The sequence below is a fragment of the Camelina sativa genome, chromosome 16 (genome assembly GCF_030686135.1).
Source record: "Camelina sativa cultivar CO46 ecotype springtype chromosome 16, ASM3068613v1".
NCBI lineage: Eukaryota > Viridiplantae > Streptophyta > Magnoliopsida > Brassicales > Brassicaceae > Camelina > Camelina sativa.
The window spans coordinates 2,986,424-3,011,393 of record NC_141895.1 but is presented as its reverse complement, the minus strand read 5'-3'; the positions used below and the strand labels follow the sequence as shown (position 1 = coordinate 3,011,393).

Genomic DNA, 24,970 nt, shown 5'->3' with positions numbered 1-24,970 from the left:
GGTTAATTATTAATTCTAAAATTAATAAAATACTCACTTCTATATAAACATAGATCGTCACATATTTAAATAATTTATTCAAAAACACTGCTTTCAACTTTGTTTAATTGGAAAATATTTTTAAATGGGAAAGTAAATTTTTATTATTTTTTAAACTAAAATTTTCTCCTACTTTCTCCTTTTTCAGTTGGGAATAGGTAAGATTAATATGTTGACCCAAAAAAATATTAATATATGCGTCTTCTTGTCCTTATACTGTATTTTAAAATTTATTGTAGTATTTTTAGATTGTTTTATTTAATCTATATTTTCATCTTTGAATTATTTGGGATTCATATATTATCATGCTTATAATTTTATATTGTTTCTTTAATTATGCCAAATTAAGTTTTTTTCTAATTTCTCAACTTTGATTGGATGGTTGTAAACCCTTTTTTTTTTTAACATAATTGTTACCATTAGTCATTCAATCCCAAAGGAAAATATAATGAGTAGAAGCTCATCAACCTTATGAATGGATAAAATAGGCTAATCAAACACAAGCGTACAACAAACATATATAGATAGATTGGAAAAAGATAAATTGTTGTTGATAGATCCATAGGAGCTCAAAGACTCTGATATCCTGGTTTGTGGAAAGATTTAAAAGAATTGATTTGACCACATACGTTACCAAAATGCACTTATTTTTTTTGGTCAAACCACATACACCCTGAGAGAACTTTATGTCTGTCTACATAAAGATATAGATAAAAGTAAGAAACAAGAAAAACCAGGCCAAAGCAATGTAGAGTTGCAAGGGGGTACCAGTAGCTCATTCAAGTAGTTGACACCCCTGACGTTGGCCCATTCGACTTCGAACACGATGAAACCGTACAAGGTCTTGTGCAGCTGCTTGTTTAGAAACAAAGAGCTCTGCAGTTTATTTGCAGGTATCTTCTTCTTCGAAAAAGTTGTCGCATCTATCAATGAGAACCACTTCTTAAGTTTCTTGATTTTTCTATCGTCCGGCTGGGGCTGCTGAGCACACGTCTCTTTAGGCTTTTCTTCCTCATCCTGCTTTAGCTTTTTCTTGTCTTCCTCCTGCTTCTGAATTTTCTTCTCCCCTCGAGCTTTCATGTTTGCAAAAGGTGAGAGTCTGGACTGCAAACAAAGATAGATGGGTCACTATATTTTTTCACCCGAACAACAACAACAACAACAACAACAAGAAATAAAATTGAAGCAGCTTTTACAACCTTTGTAACCATAAGTTGCCAGAAATGAGCAGATCTGGTGCCAGGATTCAACCATGGCCGGTTGTCCACCAATATGTAAATCTTCTTACTCTTGTTACCCAGGAAAATACTGAGATCAGAAAGATATGACTGCAAGTCTCTGAAACAAAACAAAACAAAACAAATCTTAAACCAGATAAGCAGAGAGCATCATGCAAATAAAATGTGACAACATAGTTTTAACTTTTTGAAACAAACACGCAACTATAGTCACAACCACAATATCATGGGAATTGCTAAAACAAATGCTTCAACTAATACTTGATTTAACAGGGGAATGTTCAAAGACATTAACAACAAGAACATATCTTCAGATTCAGGAAACGAATCTATGCATTCGATCTAATTTTAATTCAAGAAAAAAAAATTCAAAAGAAAAAATAGTAATAAAGTTGTCAAAACCAAAAGCGATCTTTGTTTTGTCTGAAAGTACAAGATGATATTTTCCTTTAAAAAGGTCCAACAATGGCTGAAACAAACCTTTCTATAATAATGAAAAAAAAAAAAGCAAACACAGAACAGGAAACTAATATACCTGTACTTCTAAACTGCAGAATCATTGATTTCTAAATATAAAAATATATTCAAGAACCCCTGAATCAAAATTTGAGAAGCAAAAGAAAAAAAAAAACAAAAACGCAATTGCGAGCAAAGAGATAAAGATAAGATACCCGATCTGGAGACTGGTTAAGGGGAAAACACATTTGGTTTCATCACCATTCCCCATTGCCTTCTTTATTATCTCTCAATTTCGCACTCTAATTCCCAATTAAACGTCGAATTGACCTCAAAATTGATAAATAACACTGAAAAAGAAAACGAAAAAGAAAAAAAAAACGAAACATAGTTCAGGAGAATTCGTCATTATCATCCATAAGAACTGGAAATTTCTAGAAAATAAACCGATGGGGAGATTTTGGTATAACTTAATAAAAAAGGAAACTCTTAAATCTTTAGGTATAATAATAATGAGGGAAGCTTAAAAAATCGAATAGAGATCGAACCCACCGGCGAACAACAACAATAGCCAGGCCGGAGAAAATTGAACCACACACGGCGATAAACGGATCAGATAATAATAATAATCTAAAACCCCACCATTAATGTCCCCCGCAAAAGAAAATTAAAAAAAAAAAAACAGAGCCCCGATGGTTTATGACCAGAGAAATCAATTATTTCAAATTTGAGAGAGAGAGAGAGAGAGAGAATTTGGGTTTACTTGGAATTGAAGAAGAAGAATATCTCCAAAAAAAGACGTCTCAGGGGGGGTGGGGGGAAGACAAAGAAGGGGTAATACGGTAAATTTGGTAGCCGAGGATGACGGAGGTTTGTGTTGTTATGGCTCCCCCCAGGGTCTCTTAGTCGGTTTGTATCTTCTTCACCGGAGCACGTAGAGAGAGAGACACGAAGACGAGACAGGGAAGAAGATATATATATATATATATCAACGCGTGGGATAAGGTCCTTCTTCTTTGAGCAAGCAAGCGCAGGTATTTTTCCTTCTTTTTTCTTTCTCAAATTTACATTAAGGTCCTTTAAGATTTTATTTCTTCTCAAAAGAAACCAGCAAAATCAAAATTATGCAATCTTTTCAATTAAATGAGCATTTAATGGTATTTATCGCATCATTGAAAAATATCGGTATTTAATTTAAAAATATATGTCTACTGTATTTGCATGATGTGTCAAATATAAGTATTTTTGAAACTGTAGATAATGGATAATATATGAATCTTTTTAGTTGTATAGAATATTATTTTGGTACATTCGGAAATGTCTTCTTTACACAAACATGAATAAAATTGTTGGCGACAATGAAAAAAAAAATAAAGTGAAGGAAATAAATCGAAACTTTAAAGAGATGAGAATAGGTGTCGAGTGGGGGTGGAATTGATGCATGGGGGAGTCATGGACAATGAAATGAAATGTGACATTTAAGTTTATGTATTTAGTAGTAGTAGAAGTGCTTTGAAAAGTGTATCATCGACATTTAAATTGCTATTCAGATTTTATTATTCGGTTTATTTAACTTCACGCATCCGGAATTTAATACTACTACAGTATATTCTTGAAAATTGATAAACTTCCAATAAATTATCTCATTTTTGGGATAGAAAGTAATGTAAAATTGGAAAATTGCTTTTGAGAAATTGGGAGAATGCATTGAAACTAGCTCTAATTGAAACTGCTTATTTCAGTACTATTAAAAACAATATCTAAGTATTTTTTTTATAGAATTATTTATCGTTTCTGTTTCACTTGCTAAACCGAATGTACAACTGGGACTTTTGGTCTGATATTTTTGAGTTTCTGATATGTTTTGTAAAAGGACACGCGCTTGAGGTGCGTGATGATATGGAGTGGGCCAAGACCAAATCAAAATTTGGACGTATGTGATCGATTCTATTTCCGAATTACAAATAACCATTATAGAGTGAGTGAGAGATAGCTCGTGGTAGGTCCTCCTATAACGCCGCTTTATAATTTTATCTATTGGAACTAGAGAGAAGCAGCTGCTACGTAATAATTGAGATAAACCAATGCAAGTGTTGTCTCTCAATTAATATCTATACTAGTTGTATACGGTATGACGCATTATTGCAAATCCACGTTGTTACATGCATTATACGATATCATATAACAACAACAAAAAAAATGTGTGTTCCTCCTCAACTAGTTTATTGATATTTATAGTAATAATTTTCGATCAAATCACTTCGAATTGTTATAATATCCTTGCATGTGTGTATATTAACTTACTGTATACATAATTTATTGTCAACACTCAAACTGGAAAAATGTGAACATCCTATTCCTATAATAATACAAAATAAATTCTCCATCTACATAAATTTTGCTTCATTTTCAAAGGTCTTTCACATATTACGAATAAATGTATTATTTATTCGTTCATGATTATAAACCAATAATAATTCATCAGAAAAATTGAACTCTTAATTAATTATTTTGAAATTTACAATTTTTTAGCATTAACTGATAAAAATTTAAGAAAAAATCCTAAAAAATGATCCTTTGTAATACTATTATATTTTGTTTTTTTAAGATCAACCTCACAACATCTAAAAACTGACAAAAATAATGTTCAGGCATTTTAAGGCCTTCTAAATGTACAACCCACCGCGACTAATGAAACTGAAAATATATCAATATCAAACTAACTAGTAAATGTGTTTAACATATACTGTATAATAATAACAAAAAATGGTTCATTATATTGTAACTTGACCAGCATATACGGCTTGTTATCGCTGAAAAACAGAGCAACACACGTCCATCACAAATTTGATCACATAAGCAATTGCCAAATAGGATTGAATAAAATAAAAGAAATATTTTTGAGAAAAGCAATTTTTTAAGAAAATTAATGTTGTTATGCCTTTAAAAGAAAAAGAGAACAATGAGGGTAGATAATTATCTAAAATACGGTATGACGCATTATTGCAAATCCACGTTACATGCATTGTCAATAAATTCTTTATCTGCATAAATTTTGCTTCATTTTTAAAGGTTTTTCTTTATACACTCAAACTTGAAACGGTACAAAGTCAAATATGAAAAAATTCAACACTCTTTTAAGTTTCAAATGATCCAAAATACGAAAATTTGAGCCCAACTGACCAAATTATGAACTTGGAGGAAAAGAATATTTAGAGCTTCAACGGAATCAAATCTAATCACTCGAATATGTTGGAATACATTCGATCACTCTCAACACATATCCCCGCATTTCAAAATTTTTCATTATAGTTACATAGTTCCCACTCTTGATTCCACGCCATCACTTAGGTTTAGTGTGTACAAACTCCCTCACATACACATTCATGCTTGACCCATAAATCTGGTTTTCCCTCTCCAAACTTTACACTTTATAAATCTTGCACTTATTAAGGACACAATTTCATCGTCATCTACATAATATATTTCATCTCTTAAACAACTTTTTCGTCATGATCCGCATCACATATTTGAAAGAGGATGCAAGTATCCTTAGATTCATACACATATACTCTTTCCGTGTATGATTTAGCACACATAAAAATCTAATATATAAATTCAATATAGTTCATTTGAGCATGCATGAAAAAAAATCGACTCCCTTTAAGAGATTTTGTTTTTTTGTTTGTTCTTTATATCTCAAAAACATAAATATCGTTTGAAAAGTAAAAAAATAAGATTCTATTAATATTATACCCCTTTTTATCATAAATGAAGATTTCCTAGGATGTTCGCATAAATTAAGAAAAATGTTTGATATTTAGCTATAAATGTATTATTTATTCGTAATAACATATTTATCATGATTATTAACCACTAATAATTCATCAAAAATTTTGAATTCTCAATTAATTATTCTTGAAATTTATAATTTTCGAGCATTAATTGATAAAAATTTACAAAAAAAAATAATTTTTGTAATATAAGAAAAAAATCCTAGAAAATGATTCTTAGTAATACTATTCTATTTTGTTTTTTAAGATCAACCTCACAAAATCTAAAAATTCAGAAAAAACAATGTTCAGGCCTTTTAACGCCGTCCAAATGCACAACCAACCGCGACCAATGAAGCTGAGAATATATCTATATCAAACTAACTAGTAAATGTTTAACATATACTGTATAATAATAACAAAAAATGGTTCGTTATATTGTAATTTGACCAGCATATACGGCTTGTTATTTCTGAAAAACAGAGTAACACACGTCCATCAAAAATTTGATCACATAAGCAATTGCCAAATAGAATTGAATAAAATAAAAGAAATATTTTTGAGAAAAGCAATTTTTCAAGAAAATTAATGTAGTTATGCCTTTAAAAGAAAAGATAACAATGAAGGTAGATAATTATCTAAAATACGGTATGACGCATTATTGCAAATCCACGTTACATGCATTATACGATATCATATAACAACAAAGAAATGTGTGTTCCTCCTCAACTAACTTATTTGATATCTATAGTAATAATTTTCGATAAAATCATTTCGAATTGTTATAATACCCTTGCATGTGTCATGTGTGTATATTAACTTATTTGTTCATAGGCTGAATAATTTCTTGTGATACTTGCCTCTGATACTGTGATTGGTTTTGCTAAATTCACGAACTACTTTTAAAGACCAGACCGGGCTATGTGACTAGGTTGCTAAAAATATGCTTAGGTGCGGTTCTCAATTAAAGTTGTCTTAAATTCATGGTCTACACACTCTACATTATTATTTAGAGTTTAGACCATACGAGTTACTTATGAGTTATGACTATAATTTAATTTATAGACCCCCATCTTAAAGTAGATTTAGCATTCTCGACTAAACCAATCCCGACGTCTATGTAATATTTAATTTTATGATAGCCACTAATAGCCCATGTCACACTTCATAATTCACACACCCCTCTCATTTCATGAATGTTGAAACCCAAAACACTTGCTTAGTAACAAACTAACAATATATATACTTGGAAACCCAAGGTTAACCAGATATACACTGCTATGTTTCACTCAAAGATTTTCAAATAGATTCAAATTCATAAGGACACTAATTCTGATAAAAACAAAACACAAATCGATATTAAAAACCTTAAGCAAAAGACTGGACAAATGCAACTGTTTTAAACGCTACTCTTTTTTACAGAAGGAGGCCAAGATAGTCTCCGGTTTGAATTGTTATTACTATCCTCGTCTTCCTCTGCTTCAGATGGATCATTGTTTTGTGTCCTTGTGGTCTGAAAAGCTAAGTCGTCGAAGCTTGACTCTATTCTCCCATGAGGCGGAGTCACACAATCTGAGTCCCTATGCGTCATTTCATTAGCTCCTGGTGATGTTGGTAAAGAAACTGCAGAGTTACCTACTCGAAGGTCTTGAAGAGTCGCAAATGATTCTCTCATTGCAGACATGGCCTCAAAGAATCTCGTGCATGACGCTAGTGCCACAGGTATTGGACGCAGCATTTCCTATGAATTTGGGGAAGAAAAAAAAGTAGAGAGATTGAGATTATAGCATGTAAAACCAAAAAAAAAAACAACTGTTATGCAACACATTCCTACCATAAAGTGGCAATCTCTTTCTCTCTTATTGCAAAGAGATTAGAAACAGATAAATCTAATTCGAGGCCCTGAAGAGTGGTGACACAATTGATCTATTTTTCTAAGTTGCAGAGAGAATTCTTCTGCAATGGTATACAATTTACACTATGAACAACATATTAAATTCCAACTGAGATGAGTAAACCAATATATGTAATGTGTGTTATGTTATGACTGAAAGATGTAACTAGTAAAACATGTAAAAGAGAGTAAAACCATACCCCCCAGACAGAAGGAGGTTCTTTAAAGTTCTGGCTCCATTGAAAATCAGACACTGATGCTGTTAAGGCACCATAATCACTGGCGGCTTTCATTAGTAACTCTGAAAATTGTTTCTGGAAACAAAAAAGAACATAGCCATTAGACAAAGCACCTTTGTTTTCCATCTATGCAACTTCAGATACGAATCAACTTTCTAATAACTAGAGCACGTTATAGTAGGTCTTCAAAGTAGCAAATAGTATCAGATGGCATGACTCACCTGATATTCTGCTTCAACTGGAATGCAATCTAGCGAATACGGTTGTTGGAGACGAGCAATGATGCGATCCTGTTATGAAAACAAACAAATGATGTAAGAGACTTCAACTAGAGGTTCACGAATCGCAGAAAAGATAAGACGGCCTTATGATGTCCTAAGGAGCTAGTGTTTCCAACACTTTTTCACCAAGAACTCCAGTCTATCAATTTTCAGAACAATAAAGTAAGGTATCGGATAAAAGGGATATCGCCTAAATTCTCTTTCTCTACCTTGTTTTGGATAACATCTTTCAATATTTGAGTAATCCTTGACAGAGTCTCGATTTTCTTTTGCATTTCACTCACATGAGTCAAATGTGCCACATTTTTATCATCCTGCAAAACAAAGAAGTTATATACAAAGCCTTCAACAATAAAACCAACCATGCAATGCAAATTTTATGAACCATATTTGTTTTTCCACTTTGAAAGAGAAACAAAACCCTGAAATATACATATATATATATACCTTCCTCCCTTGAAGCTCGACCTGCAAGTCTGCAATTTTCCTTTGAACAGAAGATAACTCTCTTAAAACCCTAATTAAATCATCACCTCTTTCGCCATTAGACAACGCCAAGCTTTGTAATTCTTCCTACATTAGAAAATGATAGAGCTCATAAATCTCGATTCAGTATCCATTACAGCTGACCACATTGTAAATCAAAGCAGCTGATTGATACGAATACGAATACGAATTCTCACAAAATGTAGCCAATCGAAGAGATAAATTCCATTAATCTTTTCTCTAATTCAGGACAAAATCAGATTCAACATAGTAATGCCCAGAGATCAAATTCTAGATCTCATACCGTTTCTTCTACAAGTCAAATCTAATAGCAACAATAACCGGAGTGATAGATACTATTACTCTGCTGATGAAAGTAACCAGAGAAAATTTCCCGATTCAGGTGAGATTCAAGTGGAGAAAGAGAAGCGAATGGTTAAAGTTACCTGAGAAGGAGGAGGAGCGACGGCGAAACCGAGATCGGAGGCGATGGAGAGAGCATCAGACAATCCGCCGATGCGCCTGATCGGTTTCTTCCCAACCCACGTTGTGTCGCTTCCCATCGACATCTCTCCACAAAGCTTTCCGGTGACGGATCCACCACACTATTGCGAAAAAATAATAACCAAATTCAAAATTATTCAAAACAAACTTATTATTTGTTGACTAAAGTCACTTAACAAAAGTAAATGGGTAAGAACACAGCGAATCAAAAAGAAAATGGGCCTAGCCCAGATATTTGTTGAAGATAGCCCAACATGTTATACGGCGGAGAAGCGATAACCATCAAACTGATTTGAAATTATTAGTGGTATACGTAGTAGATGTGTATCTTTTGAATTTGAAACTTAAATAATACAATGTTGTTGATAGAAGAAACGAATCCAGTGTAACATTTGTTTTTGTTGGAGAGAAGTAGTAATGTATAAGAGTCTTAAAGTGTAAGAGATACATATATATATAAGACTAATATATATATATATATATAGTATATACATTACTCGTTACCAATAATCAAGTTGGAAACCATTAACGTTTAATTTATTTGTCTCAATTTGAATATATGTACAAGCAGGAGAGAAGTTTTGATTTGAGGAAACGATACCAAATTACAAAGTAATCAAAAAGATTGCACAAAGCGACAAAACAGATTGAAGGAAACTTAACAGTTAAGAAGCCATATATGCACATGCAATCTCCTTGCCTTGGAGTTATATACCCTTTAAATCAAAATAAACAAACACACTTTTTATGACTCAATTAGAGTTAAATGGCTTAGCTCTTTCTTTCGACTGATAAATTGCTAATTGATATTATGCAAACAAGGATTTCGAAGCAATTAAAGGTTTAATTCATAACATTTGTTTTCGAAATCCTGTTGCGGCCGTGGATCAAATAGGTCGTATAGAGTGGGTTTCGCAACATTTATCTCGTATCGTTTTTTTTGTTTTTTGTGCAAAAATCTCGTATCGTATATTTAGATATATAGGTACCAATTAAGAGATGGTCCGTGATTCATGAATGAAAGCAATTTCAACGCCAATGCCATAATAGTAAATTATGAGAAGGTAGGAGGAACGTACTCGGTTTACAACAACTCGAACATTAAAGCTTAATGCTTACGGCACGTTTTTGATATGTGAAGTCCTAAAAAAAAAATGTGGGACGTACCGTCGGTGGGAGATTATTAAAATATGGAACGTATAGAAAGATAATAATACATATTTCTATACAGTAAAGTTTTTCACTAATTTATACAAAGACTCTCATCTCTATAGTGAGTTCTTTATACAAAGTCCTTATTTTAGTTATTAACTACAACGTCACTGGGATTTGATTGTTACATTTATTAATTTAATATATTGCATTTAATATGTTGCATTATTATTGATCACCAATGATTCTGCATGGATTTAAAAGAGAGAGAGAACACCATAGAATTTTCATCAATTGACCTTGAGTTGTCATGTTATCATGGTTACTCTGAAATATTCAGGGGAATAAACAAAAGGAAAAAAAAGAACTGTATATAGAGAAGAGTTTGATTACTTGGTCATCTAAAGTCTAAAGAAGCTTTACCAATTAATTACCAATGGTAACGACTTATCTATGAACATATATTTGCCTGAATTTTGGAGGTGAAACAAATACGACTTTAGAGAACACTGATGCATACGAATATCCTTTGAGATTCTAAAGTATGAATTAGAAAGATCATGGTATATATATGTTGTTCATAGATTTTTTTTTTTCTGTCTTTTGATAATGATGGTATCACATTTGAAATTTGGTGTTATATGTACACTCGAAAACCTAAACCATCATTTCCTAATGAAGATTTGAACTCATAAACAACAGAAACAAAACTCAATCCTTCCCATAAGGGATATTTTACAATATTCAGTTTTACATAGGTTAAAAATAAAATCAGTACTGCACCCATTACTTAATCAATACAAAGTTAATTGATATGTTTATAGTAACTTTATAGTCTCGTAGTTAGTAGTAGGGTAAGAATAGTTTTAGTGAGTTCGTCGGTGATGTGCTGGCGTGAAGAAAACACACGTGGCATCCAATCATTTGAGGAAATTTGAGTTATTTGGGAATGATTAGAGGACCCATCAAAGAAGACAACATTATTAATTCCGTAGATTTGGAGTTAATTTGAGCGGGTTGGGTTGCACGAACCACACCACACACCAGAAGGTCCAGAACCAGATGGTTAACAATATTTTATTCAGTTGTCTGTGTACCCCAAATAATTCATTCAAATTAGTTTTACACAAAAACACTCGAAACTAAACTGTGATTACAAAACAAAAAACAGACACACACATTTTAAAGGAAGAATTGATTTGTAATGAAAAATACGTAATTTTAATATCAAATATAAAAGATACAGTATTTTAGTTTAGTTTGTCAACAAGAGCCGTCGTATATATGTAGTAAATGATAAAGAAATGAACACATGTTCCCCGTTAACAACATATCAATTTTTACGTCTCCATGCTTACTTTTTTGGTTACTTAAGTCAAACTATATTGACCAAGTTGTCGGTCGAGAGTTAAAAAAAACAAAATGGGCGAGGGCCACACCTCAAAAATCAAAATGTCGGTGCTCGGACATTAAAAAAAAAAAAAGATAAACCGCTTAAACCGGCGATCATGGAACTCCGGAAAACCTGAATTACTTCGAAATTTATGGTTGTAGGAACTACAAGCACACGTGCAGGTGTCTCTTAGTGGCCATTGTCATACCCCTCAGTTTTTATTTGTGGTTGGCAGCAAACCTATATTAAGGAGATCCAGCTCGATCTTTAAACCCGATTTAAGTTCATCATAAAATTTTGAGACATTTGGAGTTTCGGTTTAGATATGATCAATAGAGCTAGACGAATTGAATCAAAATCATTCATGCTTCATATAAAAATTTGGTCTCGATAATTTATGATTATTTTGCGAAAGAACTAATCAATTTATTTTAGTGTTATATAAATGTATAATTTGTCACTATGCAGCCAAAAAACAAAAGTTATTGAGAAATTAGGTTACTACTCACGAATATCTCATGTCTCTCTGCCAAACACACTTCCACATGAGCCTTACCTAACAGTGTAACGATTCTCTGCCTAGCAAGTTACACTGTACGTTTTCGAACAATCTTTTGTCTTCTCATCCCAATTAATTAGTCGTCTATTAATATTCATTAATTGATTGAAACCGTTTCATGAAAATTTGTAATAATATATACTAGTAATAAACTCTCTGATTATATACGTTAGTCAGAGAAGCTAAGTTCGTCAAATCCTCCTCTTTAAACTGTTAACACTGTCGACAATAATGACTCTCCTTCTTATACCTTTATAAAAATTCCACAATATCGCTAAATAAGTTGAAATTATTACCACCTTTTGAAACTTTTTTTAAAAAAAACATTAGGGTCTCATAAAAACACCTTCGCAATACAAATCTAAAATTCTAACGAGTGCATTATATCTAAATTTACTTTATAAGAATTTTTAAATTTTAATTCGTCTACATTAGCACAACAAAAGCAATAACTAGCTGCATAAATTACGGCCATTACATTACACCACTATGTGGAAAAAGCAAAAGTCTACTACAAATATTAATTTTCTCATGTGAAATATTTCAGATTAAAAAAACAAAAGTTACAAACAAGAAAGTAGAAAAAGTCACGTCATCTCTTTCTCTCTCTCTCTCTCTCTTCCACTACTCCACAGAGCTTTCAAATAAACACCTCTCCTGCGAGAGCAGAGAAAGAGAGAGACTTAGTGAGAGAAGAGTCCATCGCTTTCTCTCTCTCTCTATATCTCTCTTCATTCTCCAACAGAGACTAGAGAGAGATCTTCTATAAAAAAAATGACTGTCAGATATCACCGACACAAGCAATGTCGTCATTCTCTCCTCCTCCTTCTTCTGATCATTATCATCTTCTCCGCCGCGCTGGATAGTGTTTCGTCGGAGACAGACGTCGGAGGTTTCGACTATGGCGATGCATTGTCTAAAAGCTTACTCTACTTTGAAGCTCAGAGATCAGGTCGGCTTCCGTACAACCAGCGCGTCACGTGGCGTGATCACTCTGGTCTCACCGACGGTCTTGAGCAAGGGGTTTGTTTGTTTTCTCTATATTACAAACTCAAACAATTTTTTTTATCGCTTAGTTTTCTTTTGCAAAATTCCTACTAATTTCACTTTACTACCATTATTAGTTTGAGCTTTGAAAGAAATAGTTGAGAAAAACTCTTAATAAACGAAAATTTTAAATAATTAATACATTAAAAGCTAATTAACATTGATACTTATTTCATAATTAATACTAAAATTAATTGTTGTTTTCCATTTTGAGAAATTATTCTCTAGTTGAAATGATCTAATCAATTAAAATTTTAATACTAAAATTAATTGTTGTTTTCCATTTTGAGAAATTATTCTCTAGTTGAAATGATCTAATCAATTATATTGATGTGCCTTAAATTAAATTATTTTTTGGTTATAAAGGTGGATTTAGTGGGAGGATATCACGATGCCGGAGACCATGTTAAATTTGGACTTCCGATGGCTTTTACGGTGACCATGTTGTCTTGGAGTGTGATAGAGTACGGTGACTCACTGGCTTCCACCGGCGAGTTATCTCACGCGCTCGAAGCGATCAAGTGGGGAACAGATTACTTCATCAAGGCGCACACAAGCCCAAATGTCTTATGGGCCGAAGTAGGCGACGGAGACACTGACCACTACTGCTGGCAAAGACCGGAGGACATGACGACTTCAAGGCGAGCTTTTAAGATCGACGAGAACAATCCGGGATCAGATATCGCCGGGGAAACCGCCGCGGCTTTGGCAGCAGCTTCGATCGTGTTCCGTTCAACAAATCCACATTACTCTCACCTTCTCTTGCACCATGCCCAACAAGTAAGTACAATACACATTTTAATTTTAGTAGTGTTACAGTTGGAACCGACATTTTATTTAATTTTTAGTTGTCATGGTTATGGTTTAATTTGGTGTAGTTGTTTGAGTTTGGAGACAAGTACAGAGGAAAATATGATGAGAGTCTAAAAGTTGTGAAAAGTTATTATGCCTCGGTGAGTGGGTACATGGACGAGCTTTTATGGGGAGCCACGTGGCTTTATCGAGCCACCGACAACGAGCACTATATGACTTATGTGGTTGACATGGCTCACCAACTCGGTGGCCTGTCTTGGGCCATGTCCGAGTTTAGCTGGGACGTTAAGTTCGCCGGTGTTCAACTCCTCGCTTCCATGGTTAGTAACTTTTTAAATACTATATTAGTATAACTTTGTTTGGTTGTTAAGTAAAACATGCATAGCACTAGCCTCTTATTAGTCCAACTTAAGACTTATTATATAGAGTCGTATGTGAAGTGTCAAAGCTTTAACATTCTAATTTCTAACATTATGTGAAGTAAGGTATTTCCCACCCCCACGTTACATTACATACAACAACTATTCAAATTTTATCTTTCTTTGTATGCAACAAATAAATGATTTACTTTAAAACTAAATATTAGTAGCATTTTTTTCAATAAGAAAGTTCTGTTCCTCTAAGCGGGTACGTCTCTTTAAATGGTTCTGTTTTACGGCACGTGATTCTAAACTTACTTGCTAATTCACCAAAACAAAAGGAGAGGGAATAGTATTTGCTGCTTTAATAGGGCCTCAATCGTGTAAACCTAATTTTGAAAAATTAAGTTAGCTGGCTGAAGATTCCATAAAATCACTGCTAAGTGGAGTATTTGGTTTGCATTTTTTTTTAATTTGCTTGCGAACAAGTAACGATAAAGTAAACAACAACAAAAATAAAAACTGACGTTAGTAACAAAGTCAGTAAAATTGCAAAACGTTGAAGTTGACATGTGTAGTGAGACACACTTGTCAATTTGGCTTTAAAAGCCAAAATATGGAGTAGGTGTTAATATTTTTATTAGCAAAACTACTTTTCCAAATGTAACATTAATTACCTTGTTTTCCTTAGAAAATTATTTATCGTTTGATTGGTTGTCTCATTTTTCAGTTGCTAAAAGAAGAAAAGCACAAACAACATTCTAAAGTCTTACAACAATACAAATCAAAGGCGGATCATTACCTATGCTCAATCCTCAACAAGAACATCAACGGCACAAACGTCCAGCGAACTCCAGCCGGTTTACTCTACGTCCGACAATGGAACAATATGCAATACGTATCCACCGCATCTTTCCTCCTAACCATATATTCCGACCATCTCCGAAAATCAAACACCGATCTCAAGTGTCACCAAGGAACCGTAACCCCTGAAGGGATGCTCGGGTTCGCGAAATCTCAAATCGATTACATTTTAGGATCAAACCCAATGGAAACAAGTTATCTAGTCGGGTACGGTCCAAAATACCCTACTAAGGTTCATCATCGAGGCGCGTCTATCGCTTCTTTCAAAGAACACAAAGGGTTTATTGGATGTACACAAGGATATGATAATTGGTATGGACGGTCCGAGCCTAATCCGAGTGTTTTAGTCGGGGCTTTGGTTGGGGGACCTGATCATCGAGATGATTTTGATGACCGGAGAGATAACTACGTGCAAACCGAAGCTTGTACGTACAATACTGCTCCTTTGGTAGGTGTGTTCGCGAGACTTATAGAGCTTGAGGAGGAGCAGAAACTCGAAGAAGAAGATGTGAGCTTGGTTGCAACTTATAAGAGATAGTATTTTGGTTTTTTCTTTAAAAAAATCCATACAAAAAAAGAAATAGAAAATGTGGTTTTATTTTGCAGCCATTTTTCCATTTATATATTCTTGGAGTTTTTATTCTCAACAGTTTTTTTTTTTTGTTTTTATATAAAAAAGTGTGTATAAATATTAAATATTAAAGCTTTGTCAAAAAAAAATTTAAAATTTAAAAAATTAAATACTAATATAAATTCAGGTTTTTTTACCCTTGACGTTTCGTGGTATATTTGCTTATATACGATGTCGTTTAGACTGGGCATGGAAACGACGTTGTTTTGGTACAAGAAATATATCTTTCGTCTTCTTGGCTAAACTCAGAGGGAGAAAGAGAGTAGAAGTCCCGCCCAAATTAGGGATGACGACGACGATGATGGTTGATCCGGTGAAACGAATCTGCGATGAACTTGGAGTGTGTACTGAAGAAGCAATCTGTTACCTCGACGGATTCCAGTGGAATTTGGATTCGGCGATGGAGGCTTGCCGTAGCCAAACCTTGCCGGTCCCGTTACTCACGGTTCAATCTTTGCCGGTGAACGAGAAATCCGCGTCGAAGGCGTCGTCTACACCGCCGATAATGATCGATTCACTTCGGAGTTTGAATCTTCCCGATGAACAGTCGAGAAATCAACTAATCAGACGATTTTGCGAAGCGGCTGCTGGAGCGGGTGTAGAAGACGCATACGCTTACCTATCGCGCAGCAATTGGAATATAGATCTAGCCGTCGGCTATTTCTACGACGAGCGCCGTCCAACGCCTCCTCAGGGGAAACGTCGAAGATATATTTCAACACCGCAGTTTAAACAACTCAGAATCGGGAGCTCTTCTTCTGAGTATGGATTTGTGTTTTTTTTTTCTGATTCGAATTCCCTTGTGGTGAAATTTCTTGAATTTTAGGGTTTAGTGTATTCCTTTGAATGTGATTTCTTGGTTCGTTATACTTTTTACAGTTCGATGGAGATTGACTCGACAGGAGGACATGTCCCTGAAGCAAAGGTAGTATAATCTTCTTCTCTTTCTCTGCACTATATGGCTAAGATCTTGAGATGTGTTTGCTAAAAGCTAAGCTTAGTTTTACACATTAGACCTGGCAATGAAGAATGGGAATCTTAGTTTTACATATGGAGATAGCAACCTATTATCTCTTGATGATCTGTCTGTGGCTTGGCCTTCTTTGTAACTCAATGTTGATGCATATGCAGGAAAGAAGTAGTGGTTGGCCACCGGTGGAGACTTGGATTGATCGAGCCTGCAATGAACCCAAAGTGTCTCGAGAAGAGGCACTCTTTTATTTTGAGGGATTCAAGTGGGATTTTGGTACGGCTGTGGAGGCTTGCCGCAGCAAAACCTTGCCGGAGGTTTCAGTGAGCGAGGAATCTGCTGAGGCTCCGTCGAATTTGCCAGAGCAACCGTGATGTGACCCCGGACTACGGACGTGGTTCACGGACGTACGGACGGAGGATACAGCGGAGCGGACCGGAGAAGCGGTTCGGTTAGGGACGAGAATGGACGCGAATGGACGCGGAACAGCGGACGTACGGACAGATGGTTGGACGCGGCGGATAAATGGACGTACGGACGAGTGAGCGGATGGAACGCGGATGGACTAGAGCGTCACAAGGAGATACTCGACTCGTTCGGCTCTAGTTAGGAAACGGATGGAAACGGATGCTGCGTACGGACGTACGGACGGATGGTCGGACGCGGCGGATAAACGGACGTACGGACGCGTCGGATGGACGAGTGAGCGGATGGAGCGCGGATGGGAACAGACGCTGCGTACGGATGGACGCCGCGGATGGAGCGATGTACGGAAGGAAACGGGACCAAGGAACGACAAGAACGGACGGAGAGAGATTCGCGAGGAGATGCTCGACTCGTTTGTCTCTCGGATAGATGGGGATGAATGGCCGGTGGATTGAGTCGACGACACACGGGAGATGGCTCGGCTCGTGATACGGTCGGACTAGAAGGTCATGAACCCGGTTCTTGAACCTTCTAGGGTTTCTCTAGAGCCAAGTCCCGGACTTGAGCGGGAGAGAGGAATGAACAAAGATCCAATCTTTGGGCCAATAATTTCTATATTCCAGTCTTTTTTTCTACAATGAGGGTTTAGGCCTTTATATAGGCAAGCTTACATAAGGGGGACACTAAAACCCTAGACGCGCGGCCATGATCTGAACCATACACTTGGCCATAAAGTAAAAGCAAAAGCAAAAAGGGAATAAAGACCATCCAACGGTCATAAGAGAGTTCAAAGAAAATAAAGGAAAGGAAGGAAGGAGATAGGGTTGCCACGTCATTGGTGGGACGTGGCTGATAGGATCTTCACTTCCTTGGCCCATAATCTTGTTAATGAAAGTTTCCAAGTCATGAGCCAAGCGGGAACGAAGTGGAGATGCACTAGAGCTCGCTGCCTCGTTAAAACCCCTTCGGTAAACCCATTGGGACAAACCCGAAGTAGGAAAAAGAGTACAGCTCCTTCTAATGACTTAGGGGTGTCTTCACGCTAGCGTGATGGTGAAGACACACAAATCAAGCTTCCCAAAGCTGGTCGCACCCAAGGCTCTTCATTGGTGATGCTAGCCATGAGCCATTGGTGTAAGGTTGGAGTTTGGCCTTGTATTGCTCATTAGATGACGTTGTCTTGCTCCTCCTCGATGATCCTTGGGGACTGGTTGATGCCGCGTTGATGTTCTGGACCGACTTTTATGCTCCTACGCGAGCTGCTAGACGATGGTACCAATGTACCGGTTCTCATCGCGGTACGGTCATGACCCGGGTTCCATCATTCCCTCCCTCTTGAAAAGGTGTTGACCTCAAAACTCTGTCCAAAACCTGGATCAAAAAGGAAACCAAATCAGAAGCATCAAAAGTTCAACCAAGGTCTAATTTTACCGGGATCAAAAGGAAAAAGTAAGGCCTTAAGAGAAAAGGATAAGACTTCCCCGGTAAGGCCAGCAGCATTGGTCGCTCCTATCCCATCATGAACCTTGGTTGCTTGTGGGGACTCTCCTGGATGCCACACAAAGGTTTGGTCCGCACCGTATTTGCAAAAATTCATCGCCATAGGACCTTGTGCGGAAACGGCCTTGGCGCTACGAGTAGAGAAGGATGGCACGGTATAGGCGACTCCCAGCTGGAGCTTACTACCTAAAGTAGTCGTGAACAATACCGAGTGCAAAATTCCATCAATGGCCATCTCCGGTGGCTCCTTGAGCTTGAAACTCCCCATTAACAAGGGAACTCCAGATATGACTTCGATTGCGCGGGAATACTCTTCTTTGGCCTCGCCTAATTGCTTGGTACGCGTGTCGATTGTGGAATCACGTACCATGGTCGGCTCTGGAAACGGCGGTTGAGTGTTGGCTCCGTCGTCAAGGTCGGTTACGGGTTGACCTTGGTCCGCGTAACAGCTGGTGTCTCCAAGTACGCAAGTTTGGTGGTCAGGAGGCTCGGCTGGAGGCTCTATGATTCCTCCTGCTCCATAGTCGTCCTCTTCTTTGCCCGGTTCACAATCTGGTTGCGTCCTTGGCGCAGGTCCTTCAGGTGGCTTGGTGCACGGCTTGGTACACGTCCTTGGCATTTCCATCCTTGGTATGATCCGGGGACGGACTTCTCCTTGGGCTGGTTCCTCGTACCGTATTGTCAGTTCTCGGCACTGGGCTGGGCGCACATACGTCTTGCATGGTTGCTCAACATAGGCCGAGTGGTGCCTTGATCGCGGATCTGGTGTCGGAAACGGTTCATGGTCTTGACGCCGTGATGTCTGTTCCCGCGTGGACGCACTTGGGGACCAGGTAGGAATTCCTTGGTTGCGGCCTTGGTGAACACTCGAGCTTCTCTCGAACCGTCTCTGAGTTGCCCGCGATTCTACTCGGTCGAGCCTGTCGTTGATGTATTGAAGTCCGCGTTGGAGAGAGATCAAGGCGTCTATTGTACTGAGCGGTTCGGAAGTAGACTCCGTTCTCTTTGCGGCTAGGTCCATTGACTTAGTCCGAGAACCCACCATGCTCGCCTTGCCTTTATCTTGGCCGATATTTGACGGGTTGGCCGGTGATGCGCGTGGTGGCCAGCTCGGAAAACCTTGGTTCTGGATACGGTGGGAACTAGGTTTGCTGGGCGATGCGTGCGGTGACCAGGTCGGAGTTCTTTGGACGCGCCTTGGGGACTTCTCCTTGGGCTCTCGGCGATATGTGGACGGTTTGTAGTAAGAACCCAAGTCATCACTATCGGAATCATCGTATAGATTCATCCTTGGCTCGTTAAGGCGCGTAGCTCGTGACATAGACGGCCAATAGTAGCCCGGTGATCCATGCCCGTGGTCCTCTTGATCCAACACTTCTTCATAGTATTCATTGTACCATGATGCGTCCTGGGTAGCCTCTTGTTCGGACTCAGTACCGTGGATTTCGTCGTACCATGGTTCGTCCTCGGTAGCCCCTAGTTCCGGTTCACTACCATGGTGTTCTTGGTACCATGGTTCATCATCGGAATAACGATCTTCGTGCTCCATACTTGATCAATGTCGAATCAAGCATTGGCTAACGATCACGGACTTGGAACTATGTACGATCAACGGTACGGGCGGCCAATGGTGGTCGGACGTCGGTACGGACAACTGGTACGGATGGCGGTCGCGGTACGGACGGCTGTCGCCGTACGGCCAACGGTTGCGGTACGGACGGCGGCTACGGTATGGACGGCGAACGCGGTACGGACGACGGTTGCGGTATGGACAGCGGTCGCGGTACGGACGGCGGTCGCGGTACGGACGGTGGTTGCGGTACGGACGGCAGTCGCAGTACGGTCGACTAGTGCGAGCAGCGGTACGGACGGCCAACGGCTGTCGTATGGGACGATGGTCAGCGTACGGACGGCGAGGGCGATCGATCGGAGACAATGGTCGATGACCGCGGTGCGTCCGGCTCTCAGTTTGTGGTTGCTTCTCGACCTTGGACGTGTGCTTTGTCTGTTGGACCACTCTTGCACACCTGTCCGCAAAATGACGCGTTTTGCTTTAGTGTAGGGAATATTCTAAGGCAAAGCGGATATTCAATGATTAAGAGCAAGGAACCAATGATGGAACTAAAGCAAAAAGCAAAAAGCAACCTACAAAACGACAAAAGAAAAGAACTTTGACGCAAAACGACTATCCTAGGACTGACACGCGTCTAAGGACCACAACTAACAAGGAAGGCAAAATAAAGCAAAGAACTTTAACGATCTACACCCTAAAAACATCGAAACCAAAAGCAAGTCACCCTAAAAAGATCTAGCACAAACAACTCAAGAACATAAACAAGAACAACAAGAATATAAAAGCAACGAGAACGAACAAGAACAAACAAGAAACGAGATGGAATCTATCAACCTAGAACACAAAACGAAACTAACAACCTATAGCACACAAGATTCAAACTTTAAACAAAATGAGATGAGTTTCTGGGTTAGAACGACACAACCTTTGAGGAACTTCAGCTCTGATACCAAACTGATGTGACCCCGGACTACGGACGTGGTTCACGGACGTACGGACGGAGGATACAGCGGAGCGGACCGGAGAAGCGGTTCGGTTAGGGACGAGAATGGACGCGAATGGACGCGGAACAGCGGACGTACGGACGGATGGTCGGACGCGGCGGATAAATGGACGTACGGACGAGTGAGCGGATGGAACGCGGATGGACTAGAGCATCACAAGGAGATACTCGACTCGTTCGGCTCTAGTTAGGAAACGGATGGAAACGGATGCTGCGTACGGACGTACGGACGGATGGTCGGACGCGGCGGATAAACGGACGTACGGACGCGTCGGATGGACGAGTGAGCGGATGGAGCGCGGATAGGAACAGACGCTGCGTACGGATGGACGCCGCGGATGGAGCGATGTACGGAAGGAAACGGGACCAAGGAACGACAAGAACGGACGGAGAGAGATTCGCGAGGAGATGCTCGACTCGTTTGTCTCTCGGATAGATGGGGATGAATGGCCGGTGGATTGAGTCGACGACACACGGGAGATGGCTCGGCCCGTGATACGGTCGGACTAGAAGGTCATGAACCCGGTTCTTGAACCTTCTAGGGTTTCTCTAGAGCCAAGTCCCGGACTTGAGCGGGAGAGAGGAATGAACAAAGATCCAATCTTTGGGCCAATAATTTCTATATTCCAGTCTTTTTTTCTACAATGAGGGTTTAGGCCTTTATATAGGCAAGCTTACATAAGGGGGACACTAAAACCCTAGACGCGCGGCCATGATCTGAACCATACACTTGGCCATAAAGTAAAAGCAAAAGCAAAAAGGGAATAAAGACCATCCAACGGTCATAAGAGAGTTCAAAGAAAATAAAGGAAAGGAAGGAAGGAGATAGGGTTGCCACGTCATTGGTGGGACGTGGCTGATAGGATCTTCACTTCCTTGGCCCATAATCTTGTTAATGAAAGTTTCCAAGTCATGAGCCAAGAGGGAACGAAGTGGAGATGCACTAGAGCTCGCTGCCTCGTTAAAACCCCTTCGGTAAACCCATTGGGACAAACCCGAAGTAGGAAAAAGAGTACAGCTCCTTCTAATGACTTAGGGGTGTCTTCACGCTAGCGTGATGGTGAAGACACACAAATCAAGCTTCCCAAAGCTGGTCGCACCCAAGGCTCTTCATTGGTGATGCTAGCCATGAGCCATTGGTGTAAGGTTGGAGTTTGGCCTTGTATTGCTCATTAGATGACGTTGTCTTGCTCCTCCTCGATGATCCTTGGGGACTGGTTGATGCCGCGTTGATGTTCTGGACCGACTTTTATGCTCCTACGCGAGCTGCTAGACGATGGTACCAATGTACCGGTTCTCACCGCGGTACGGTCATGACCCGGGTTCCATCAAACCGTCTCAGTTGAATGATAAACTCATCTCCTCATTCTGCGATGCGGTTGGTGGAGCGACTAGAGAGAAAGCAATCTCTATCCTTCAACTCTGCAACTGGAATATAGACCAAGCCGTCGGCTGTTACCTTGATGGGTTCTCAGAGGATGACATTTCCACGGCAGTTGATATGAGAATGATAGGCACCAGAGGTCTGCCTAGGTGATTTCCTTTTCTTTTTCTCTTTGTTAACTTTTCTTTACTTGGGATTTTGTCTCCAAGAAGTATGGAATAGTCCCGTAGATGTTGGTTTATGAAGTATGCTTAGTAGGTGCCTCTCTCCTGTCCTGTAAAGGATCTATAAACTTCCATTTCTGAATCTTTTTTCCGCCATTCACTTGCTTGTACAGTTTGATGGAGGTTGATCCGACCGAGCCAGAAAGGTTGCTCAAAAAGGCTGGTGAAGAAAACGCCGCAGTAGCTATTCTTGGACTGGCGTCGTCTCAAGTGGATGTAAGTAACCCTCTCTTCCTCTGCATTTTCTTACTATGGTCTTGCTTCGAGCTGTGTTTGCTAAAAGCTAAGCTCAAAACAGAAGCAGGCAATGTGGATCTTAGTAGTTCGTAAGGAATTAACATTCTATCATGTCTTGATGGTTTTCCTTTGGCTTGGATTTACCTGTTTTCTTAAGATTTATGATAGTTAAACAAAAAAAGGGAACGCAACATTGATATATAGTACTGCTAGCATTTCTCAATCTTCTCTTCTGAGTATTTTGTTTTGTCTTAATTTGAAGGGTAAGGCTGTTGAGGAAGATTCAAGGACTGAGTCATTCCCTGATCCTGTTGCCTTCCAAGACAGAATAATTTTGGGGCCTCGAGCTGCGCGGACTACTATTACAATAACTATCATCTTGGCCGATGGTAGGTCCGTAAATATTCCTTTTAGATCCAACCAAACCGTCAGAGACATCCGCGATGCCATTGACGAGCTAACACCAGGCAGCGACAGAAACTACTCTTTGCAATCAATGGCTGGAGTAGATTATATGGACTCCAATATAACTGTACACGAGATTTCTGCTGGTCGGTCCACAACTCTCCTCCAGATCTACCTTAATCCGTAGCTTTGGTTTTGCACAGTTTCCATTGATTGATGAAAGAGAGTGGAGAGAGAGATGTATCATAGGACTTTAGAAATGATTCTTGCCTTGTATAGAAAAGAAAAAAATAGAGCAGAGCAAAGCAAAGCATATTTGTTTCTTTTTTTTTTGTGAGCATATATTTGTTTCTTATAGCTTCGATTAGTCAAACATAGAGAAATTAATGAAACATAGAGAGATTTGAAGCAGCCGTTGTTTCTTTTAAACTTTGCTAGGGATCATAATTGCGTCGCGTCTATCAGTTTTTTTAGAGAACACAAAAGGTTCATTGGATGTACGCAAGGATATGATAATTGGTACGGATGATCCGAGCTTAATGGTCGGAGAACCGGATCACCGGATGATTTTGGGGGGACATGATGGATATTTACGTGGAAACCGAGGCTTCCACACATACGAATATTGTTCCTATGGTAGGTGTGTTTTCGAGACTTACATAAGGTCGAAGAGCAGAAACTTGAAGATGAGAGCTTGGTTGCAACTTTTAGAGATACGGTATAAATTATTAATACTCTTATTTAAGAAAATTTTCCAGTATCATAAATTAATTTGGATCTTATTTCTAATCTTTCTAACTAATTTTCCATTTTATTAAAAATTAAAAATTAAAAATTCTTTCGGTGTAAAAAATGACATAATTTGATAAAATAATAAGATAATTTTTTTTTTGAAATCGTATGGAAATATATAGTTCCATCAGTATCATAAATTAATAATGATATAAATTAATATATATATATATATGCATATATCGAAGAAAATTTAGTGAAATATGATTCTAGTGTTGTTTATCTATTATTGAATTTGCATTATTGTTGGAGCTCAATTCTAATATTTCTTATTGCATCAAAAATTTACTCAAATTGCATCGAAAATTGTGAAAATACTATATTAATAAAATAAAATTTTATTGTTGGATCTCATTTATAATCTTTCTCATTAATTTTTCATTTTTTTTTGAAAATTATGAAAACAAAAAGATATTTTCATAACATTCATTTATCAATAATTAATAATTATTAATTTATCGATAATTAAAAACTTTATAAATTAATAAAATTCCATGGTCTCAATATTATTAATTTATAGAGGTTTTACTGTAGGTTAAAACTTAGATGGGTTAAACAAAATTAAAAAAAAACAAAACAAAGAAAAATGTGGTTTTATTTTACACCCATTTTCAATTTCTAAATATATTTTTGTAATTCTCGATAAAACCATAATGTTTTTTTTCCTGATCATCGATATACACCATTCTTGTAGTCAATCCACAAGGACAATGACATCACAAATATTA

The 24,970-nt window shown here is 38.0% G+C and overlaps 5 protein-coding genes across 9 annotated transcripts; 3 read left to right on the top strand and 2 right to left on the bottom strand.

Annotated features, from left to right (window-relative positions):
* Positions 1 to 545: 545 nt before the first annotated feature.
* LOC104753297 (uncharacterized) lies at positions 546 to 2,804 on the bottom strand. Of its 4 annotated transcripts, none has more exons than XR_002035724.2 (4): positions 2,497 to 2,751; positions 1,949 to 2,083; positions 1,239 to 1,377; positions 546 to 1,138 (listed from the first exon to the last, which is right to left on the bottom strand). XR_002035724.2 is itself a non-coding variant. In XM_019237581.2 (4 exons), exons 2-4 carry the CDS (start codon positions 2,002 to 2,004, stop codon positions 724 to 726), a joined length of 615 nt encoding a protein of 204 aa, XP_019093126.1. In that variant the 5' UTR covers positions 2,005 to 2,083; positions 2,497 to 2,804; the 3' UTR covers positions 546 to 723. The 4 variants fall into 4 exon arrangements, 2 of the variants coding, with proteins under 2 accessions (XP_019093126.1, XP_019093127.1); XR_015585275.1 differs by having other exon boundaries at positions 2,286 to 2,735; XM_019237581.2 differs by having other exon boundaries at positions 546 to 1,143; positions 2,497 to 2,804.
* A 3,985-nt stretch (positions 2,805 to 6,789) lies between these two features.
* On the bottom strand, positions 6,790 to 9,349 carry LOC104749567 (AUGMIN subunit 2). Of its 2 annotated transcripts, XR_015585383.1 has the most exons (7): positions 8,853 to 9,058; positions 8,368 to 8,493; positions 8,130 to 8,234; positions 7,861 to 7,929; positions 7,601 to 7,714; positions 7,341 to 7,462; positions 6,790 to 7,247 (listed from the first exon to the last, which is right to left on the bottom strand). XR_015585383.1 is itself a non-coding variant. In XM_010471220.3 (6 exons), the coding sequence occupies exons 1-6, from the start codon at positions 8,973 to 8,975 to the stop codon at positions 6,906 to 6,908; spliced, it is 879 nt and encodes a 292-aa protein (XP_010469522.1). In that variant the 5' UTR covers positions 8,976 to 9,349; the 3' UTR covers positions 6,790 to 6,905. The 2 variants fall into 2 exon arrangements, 1 of the variants encoding a protein (XP_010469522.1); XM_010471220.3 differs by lacking the exon at positions 7,341 to 7,462 and having other exon boundaries at positions 8,853 to 9,349.
* A 3,154-nt stretch (positions 9,350 to 12,503) lies between these two features.
* Positions 12,504 to 15,817, top strand: LOC104749566 (endoglucanase 11). Its single transcript, XM_010471219.3, has 4 exons — positions 12,504 to 13,037; positions 13,428 to 13,841; positions 13,940 to 14,194; positions 14,964 to 15,817. Exons 1-4 carry the CDS (start codon positions 12,789 to 12,791, stop codon positions 15,633 to 15,635), a joined length of 1,590 nt encoding a protein of 529 aa, XP_010469521.1. The 5' UTR covers positions 12,504 to 12,788; the 3' UTR covers positions 15,636 to 15,817.
* A 101-nt stretch (positions 15,818 to 15,918) lies between these two features.
* LOC104749565 (uncharacterized) lies at positions 15,919 to 23,879 on the top strand. The gene is made up of 5 exons (XM_010471218.3): positions 15,919 to 16,490; positions 16,608 to 16,653; positions 16,860 to 22,733; positions 22,922 to 23,024; positions 23,308 to 23,879. The coding sequence occupies exons 1-3, from the start codon at positions 16,015 to 16,017 to the stop codon at positions 17,070 to 17,072; spliced, it is 735 nt and encodes a 244-aa protein (XP_010469520.1). The 5' UTR covers positions 15,919 to 16,014; the 3' UTR covers positions 17,073 to 22,733; positions 22,922 to 23,024; positions 23,308 to 23,879.
* Positions 22,477 to 23,637, top strand: LOC104749564 (uncharacterized). The gene is made up of 3 exons (XM_010471217.3): positions 22,477 to 22,733; positions 22,922 to 23,024; positions 23,308 to 23,637. Exons 1-3 carry the CDS (start codon positions 22,477 to 22,479, stop codon positions 23,635 to 23,637), a joined length of 690 nt encoding a protein of 229 aa, XP_010469519.1.
* Positions 23,880 to 24,970: the final 1,091 nt, after the last annotated feature.

Excerpts from the sequence above, each read along its gene's own strand:
- LOC104753297 (XM_019237581.2), bottom strand. The coding sequence starts at position 2,004 with ATGGGGAATGGTGATGAAACCAAATGTGTTTTCCCCTTAACCAGTCTC. Across the intron at positions 1,378-1,948 it reads TTAACCAGTCTCCAGATCGG|AGACTTGCAGTCATATCTTT; the intron begins GTATCTTATCTT and ends GTTTTGTTTCAG. Across the intron at positions 1,144-1,238 it reads GGCAACTTATGGTTACAAAG|TCCAGACTCTCACCTTTTGC; the intron begins GTTGTAAAAGCT and ends CTTTGTTTGCAG.
- LOC104749567 (XM_010471220.3), bottom strand. The coding sequence starts at position 8,975 with ATGTCGATGGGAAGCGACACAACGTGGGTTGGGAAGAAACCGATCAGG. Across the intron at positions 8,494-8,852 it reads TCGCTCCTCCTCCTTCTCAG|GAAGAATTACAAAGCTTGGC; the intron begins GTAACTTTAACC and ends TTTCTAATGTAG. Across the intron at positions 7,715-7,860 it reads CAGTTGAAGCAGAATATCAG|AAACAATTTTCAGAGTTACT; the intron begins GTGAGTCATGCC and ends TTTTGTTTCCAG.
- LOC104749566 (XM_010471219.3), top strand. The coding sequence starts at position 12,789 with ATGACTGTCAGATATCACCGACACAAGCAATGTCGTCATTCTCTCCTC. Across the intron at positions 13,038-13,427 it reads CCGACGGTCTTGAGCAAGGG|GTGGATTTAGTGGGAGGATA; the intron begins GTTTGTTTGTTT and ends TTGGTTATAAAG. Across the intron at positions 13,842-13,939 it reads TCTTGCACCATGCCCAACAA|TTGTTTGAGTTTGGAGACAA; the intron begins GTAAGTACAATA and ends AATTTGGTGTAG.
- LOC104749565 (XM_010471218.3), top strand. The coding sequence starts at position 16,015 with ATGACGACGACGATGATGGTTGATCCGGTGAAACGAATCTGCGATGAA. Across the intron at positions 16,491-16,607 it reads ATCGGGAGCTCTTCTTCTGA|TTCGATGGAGATTGACTCGA; the intron begins GTATGGATTTGT and ends TACTTTTTACAG. Across the intron at positions 16,654-16,859 it reads GACATGTCCCTGAAGCAAAG|GAAAGAAGTAGTGGTTGGCC; the intron begins GTAGTATAATCT and ends ATGCATATGCAG.
- LOC104749564 (XM_010471217.3), top strand. The coding sequence starts at position 22,477 with ATGGTACCAATGTACCGGTTCTCACCGCGGTACGGTCATGACCCGGGT. Across the intron at positions 22,734-22,921 it reads GGCACCAGAGGTCTGCCTAG|TTTGATGGAGGTTGATCCGA; the intron begins GTGATTTCCTTT and ends TTGCTTGTACAG. Across the intron at positions 23,025-23,307 it reads TGGCGTCGTCTCAAGTGGAT|GGTAAGGCTGTTGAGGAAGA; the intron begins GTAAGTAACCCT and ends CTTAATTTGAAG.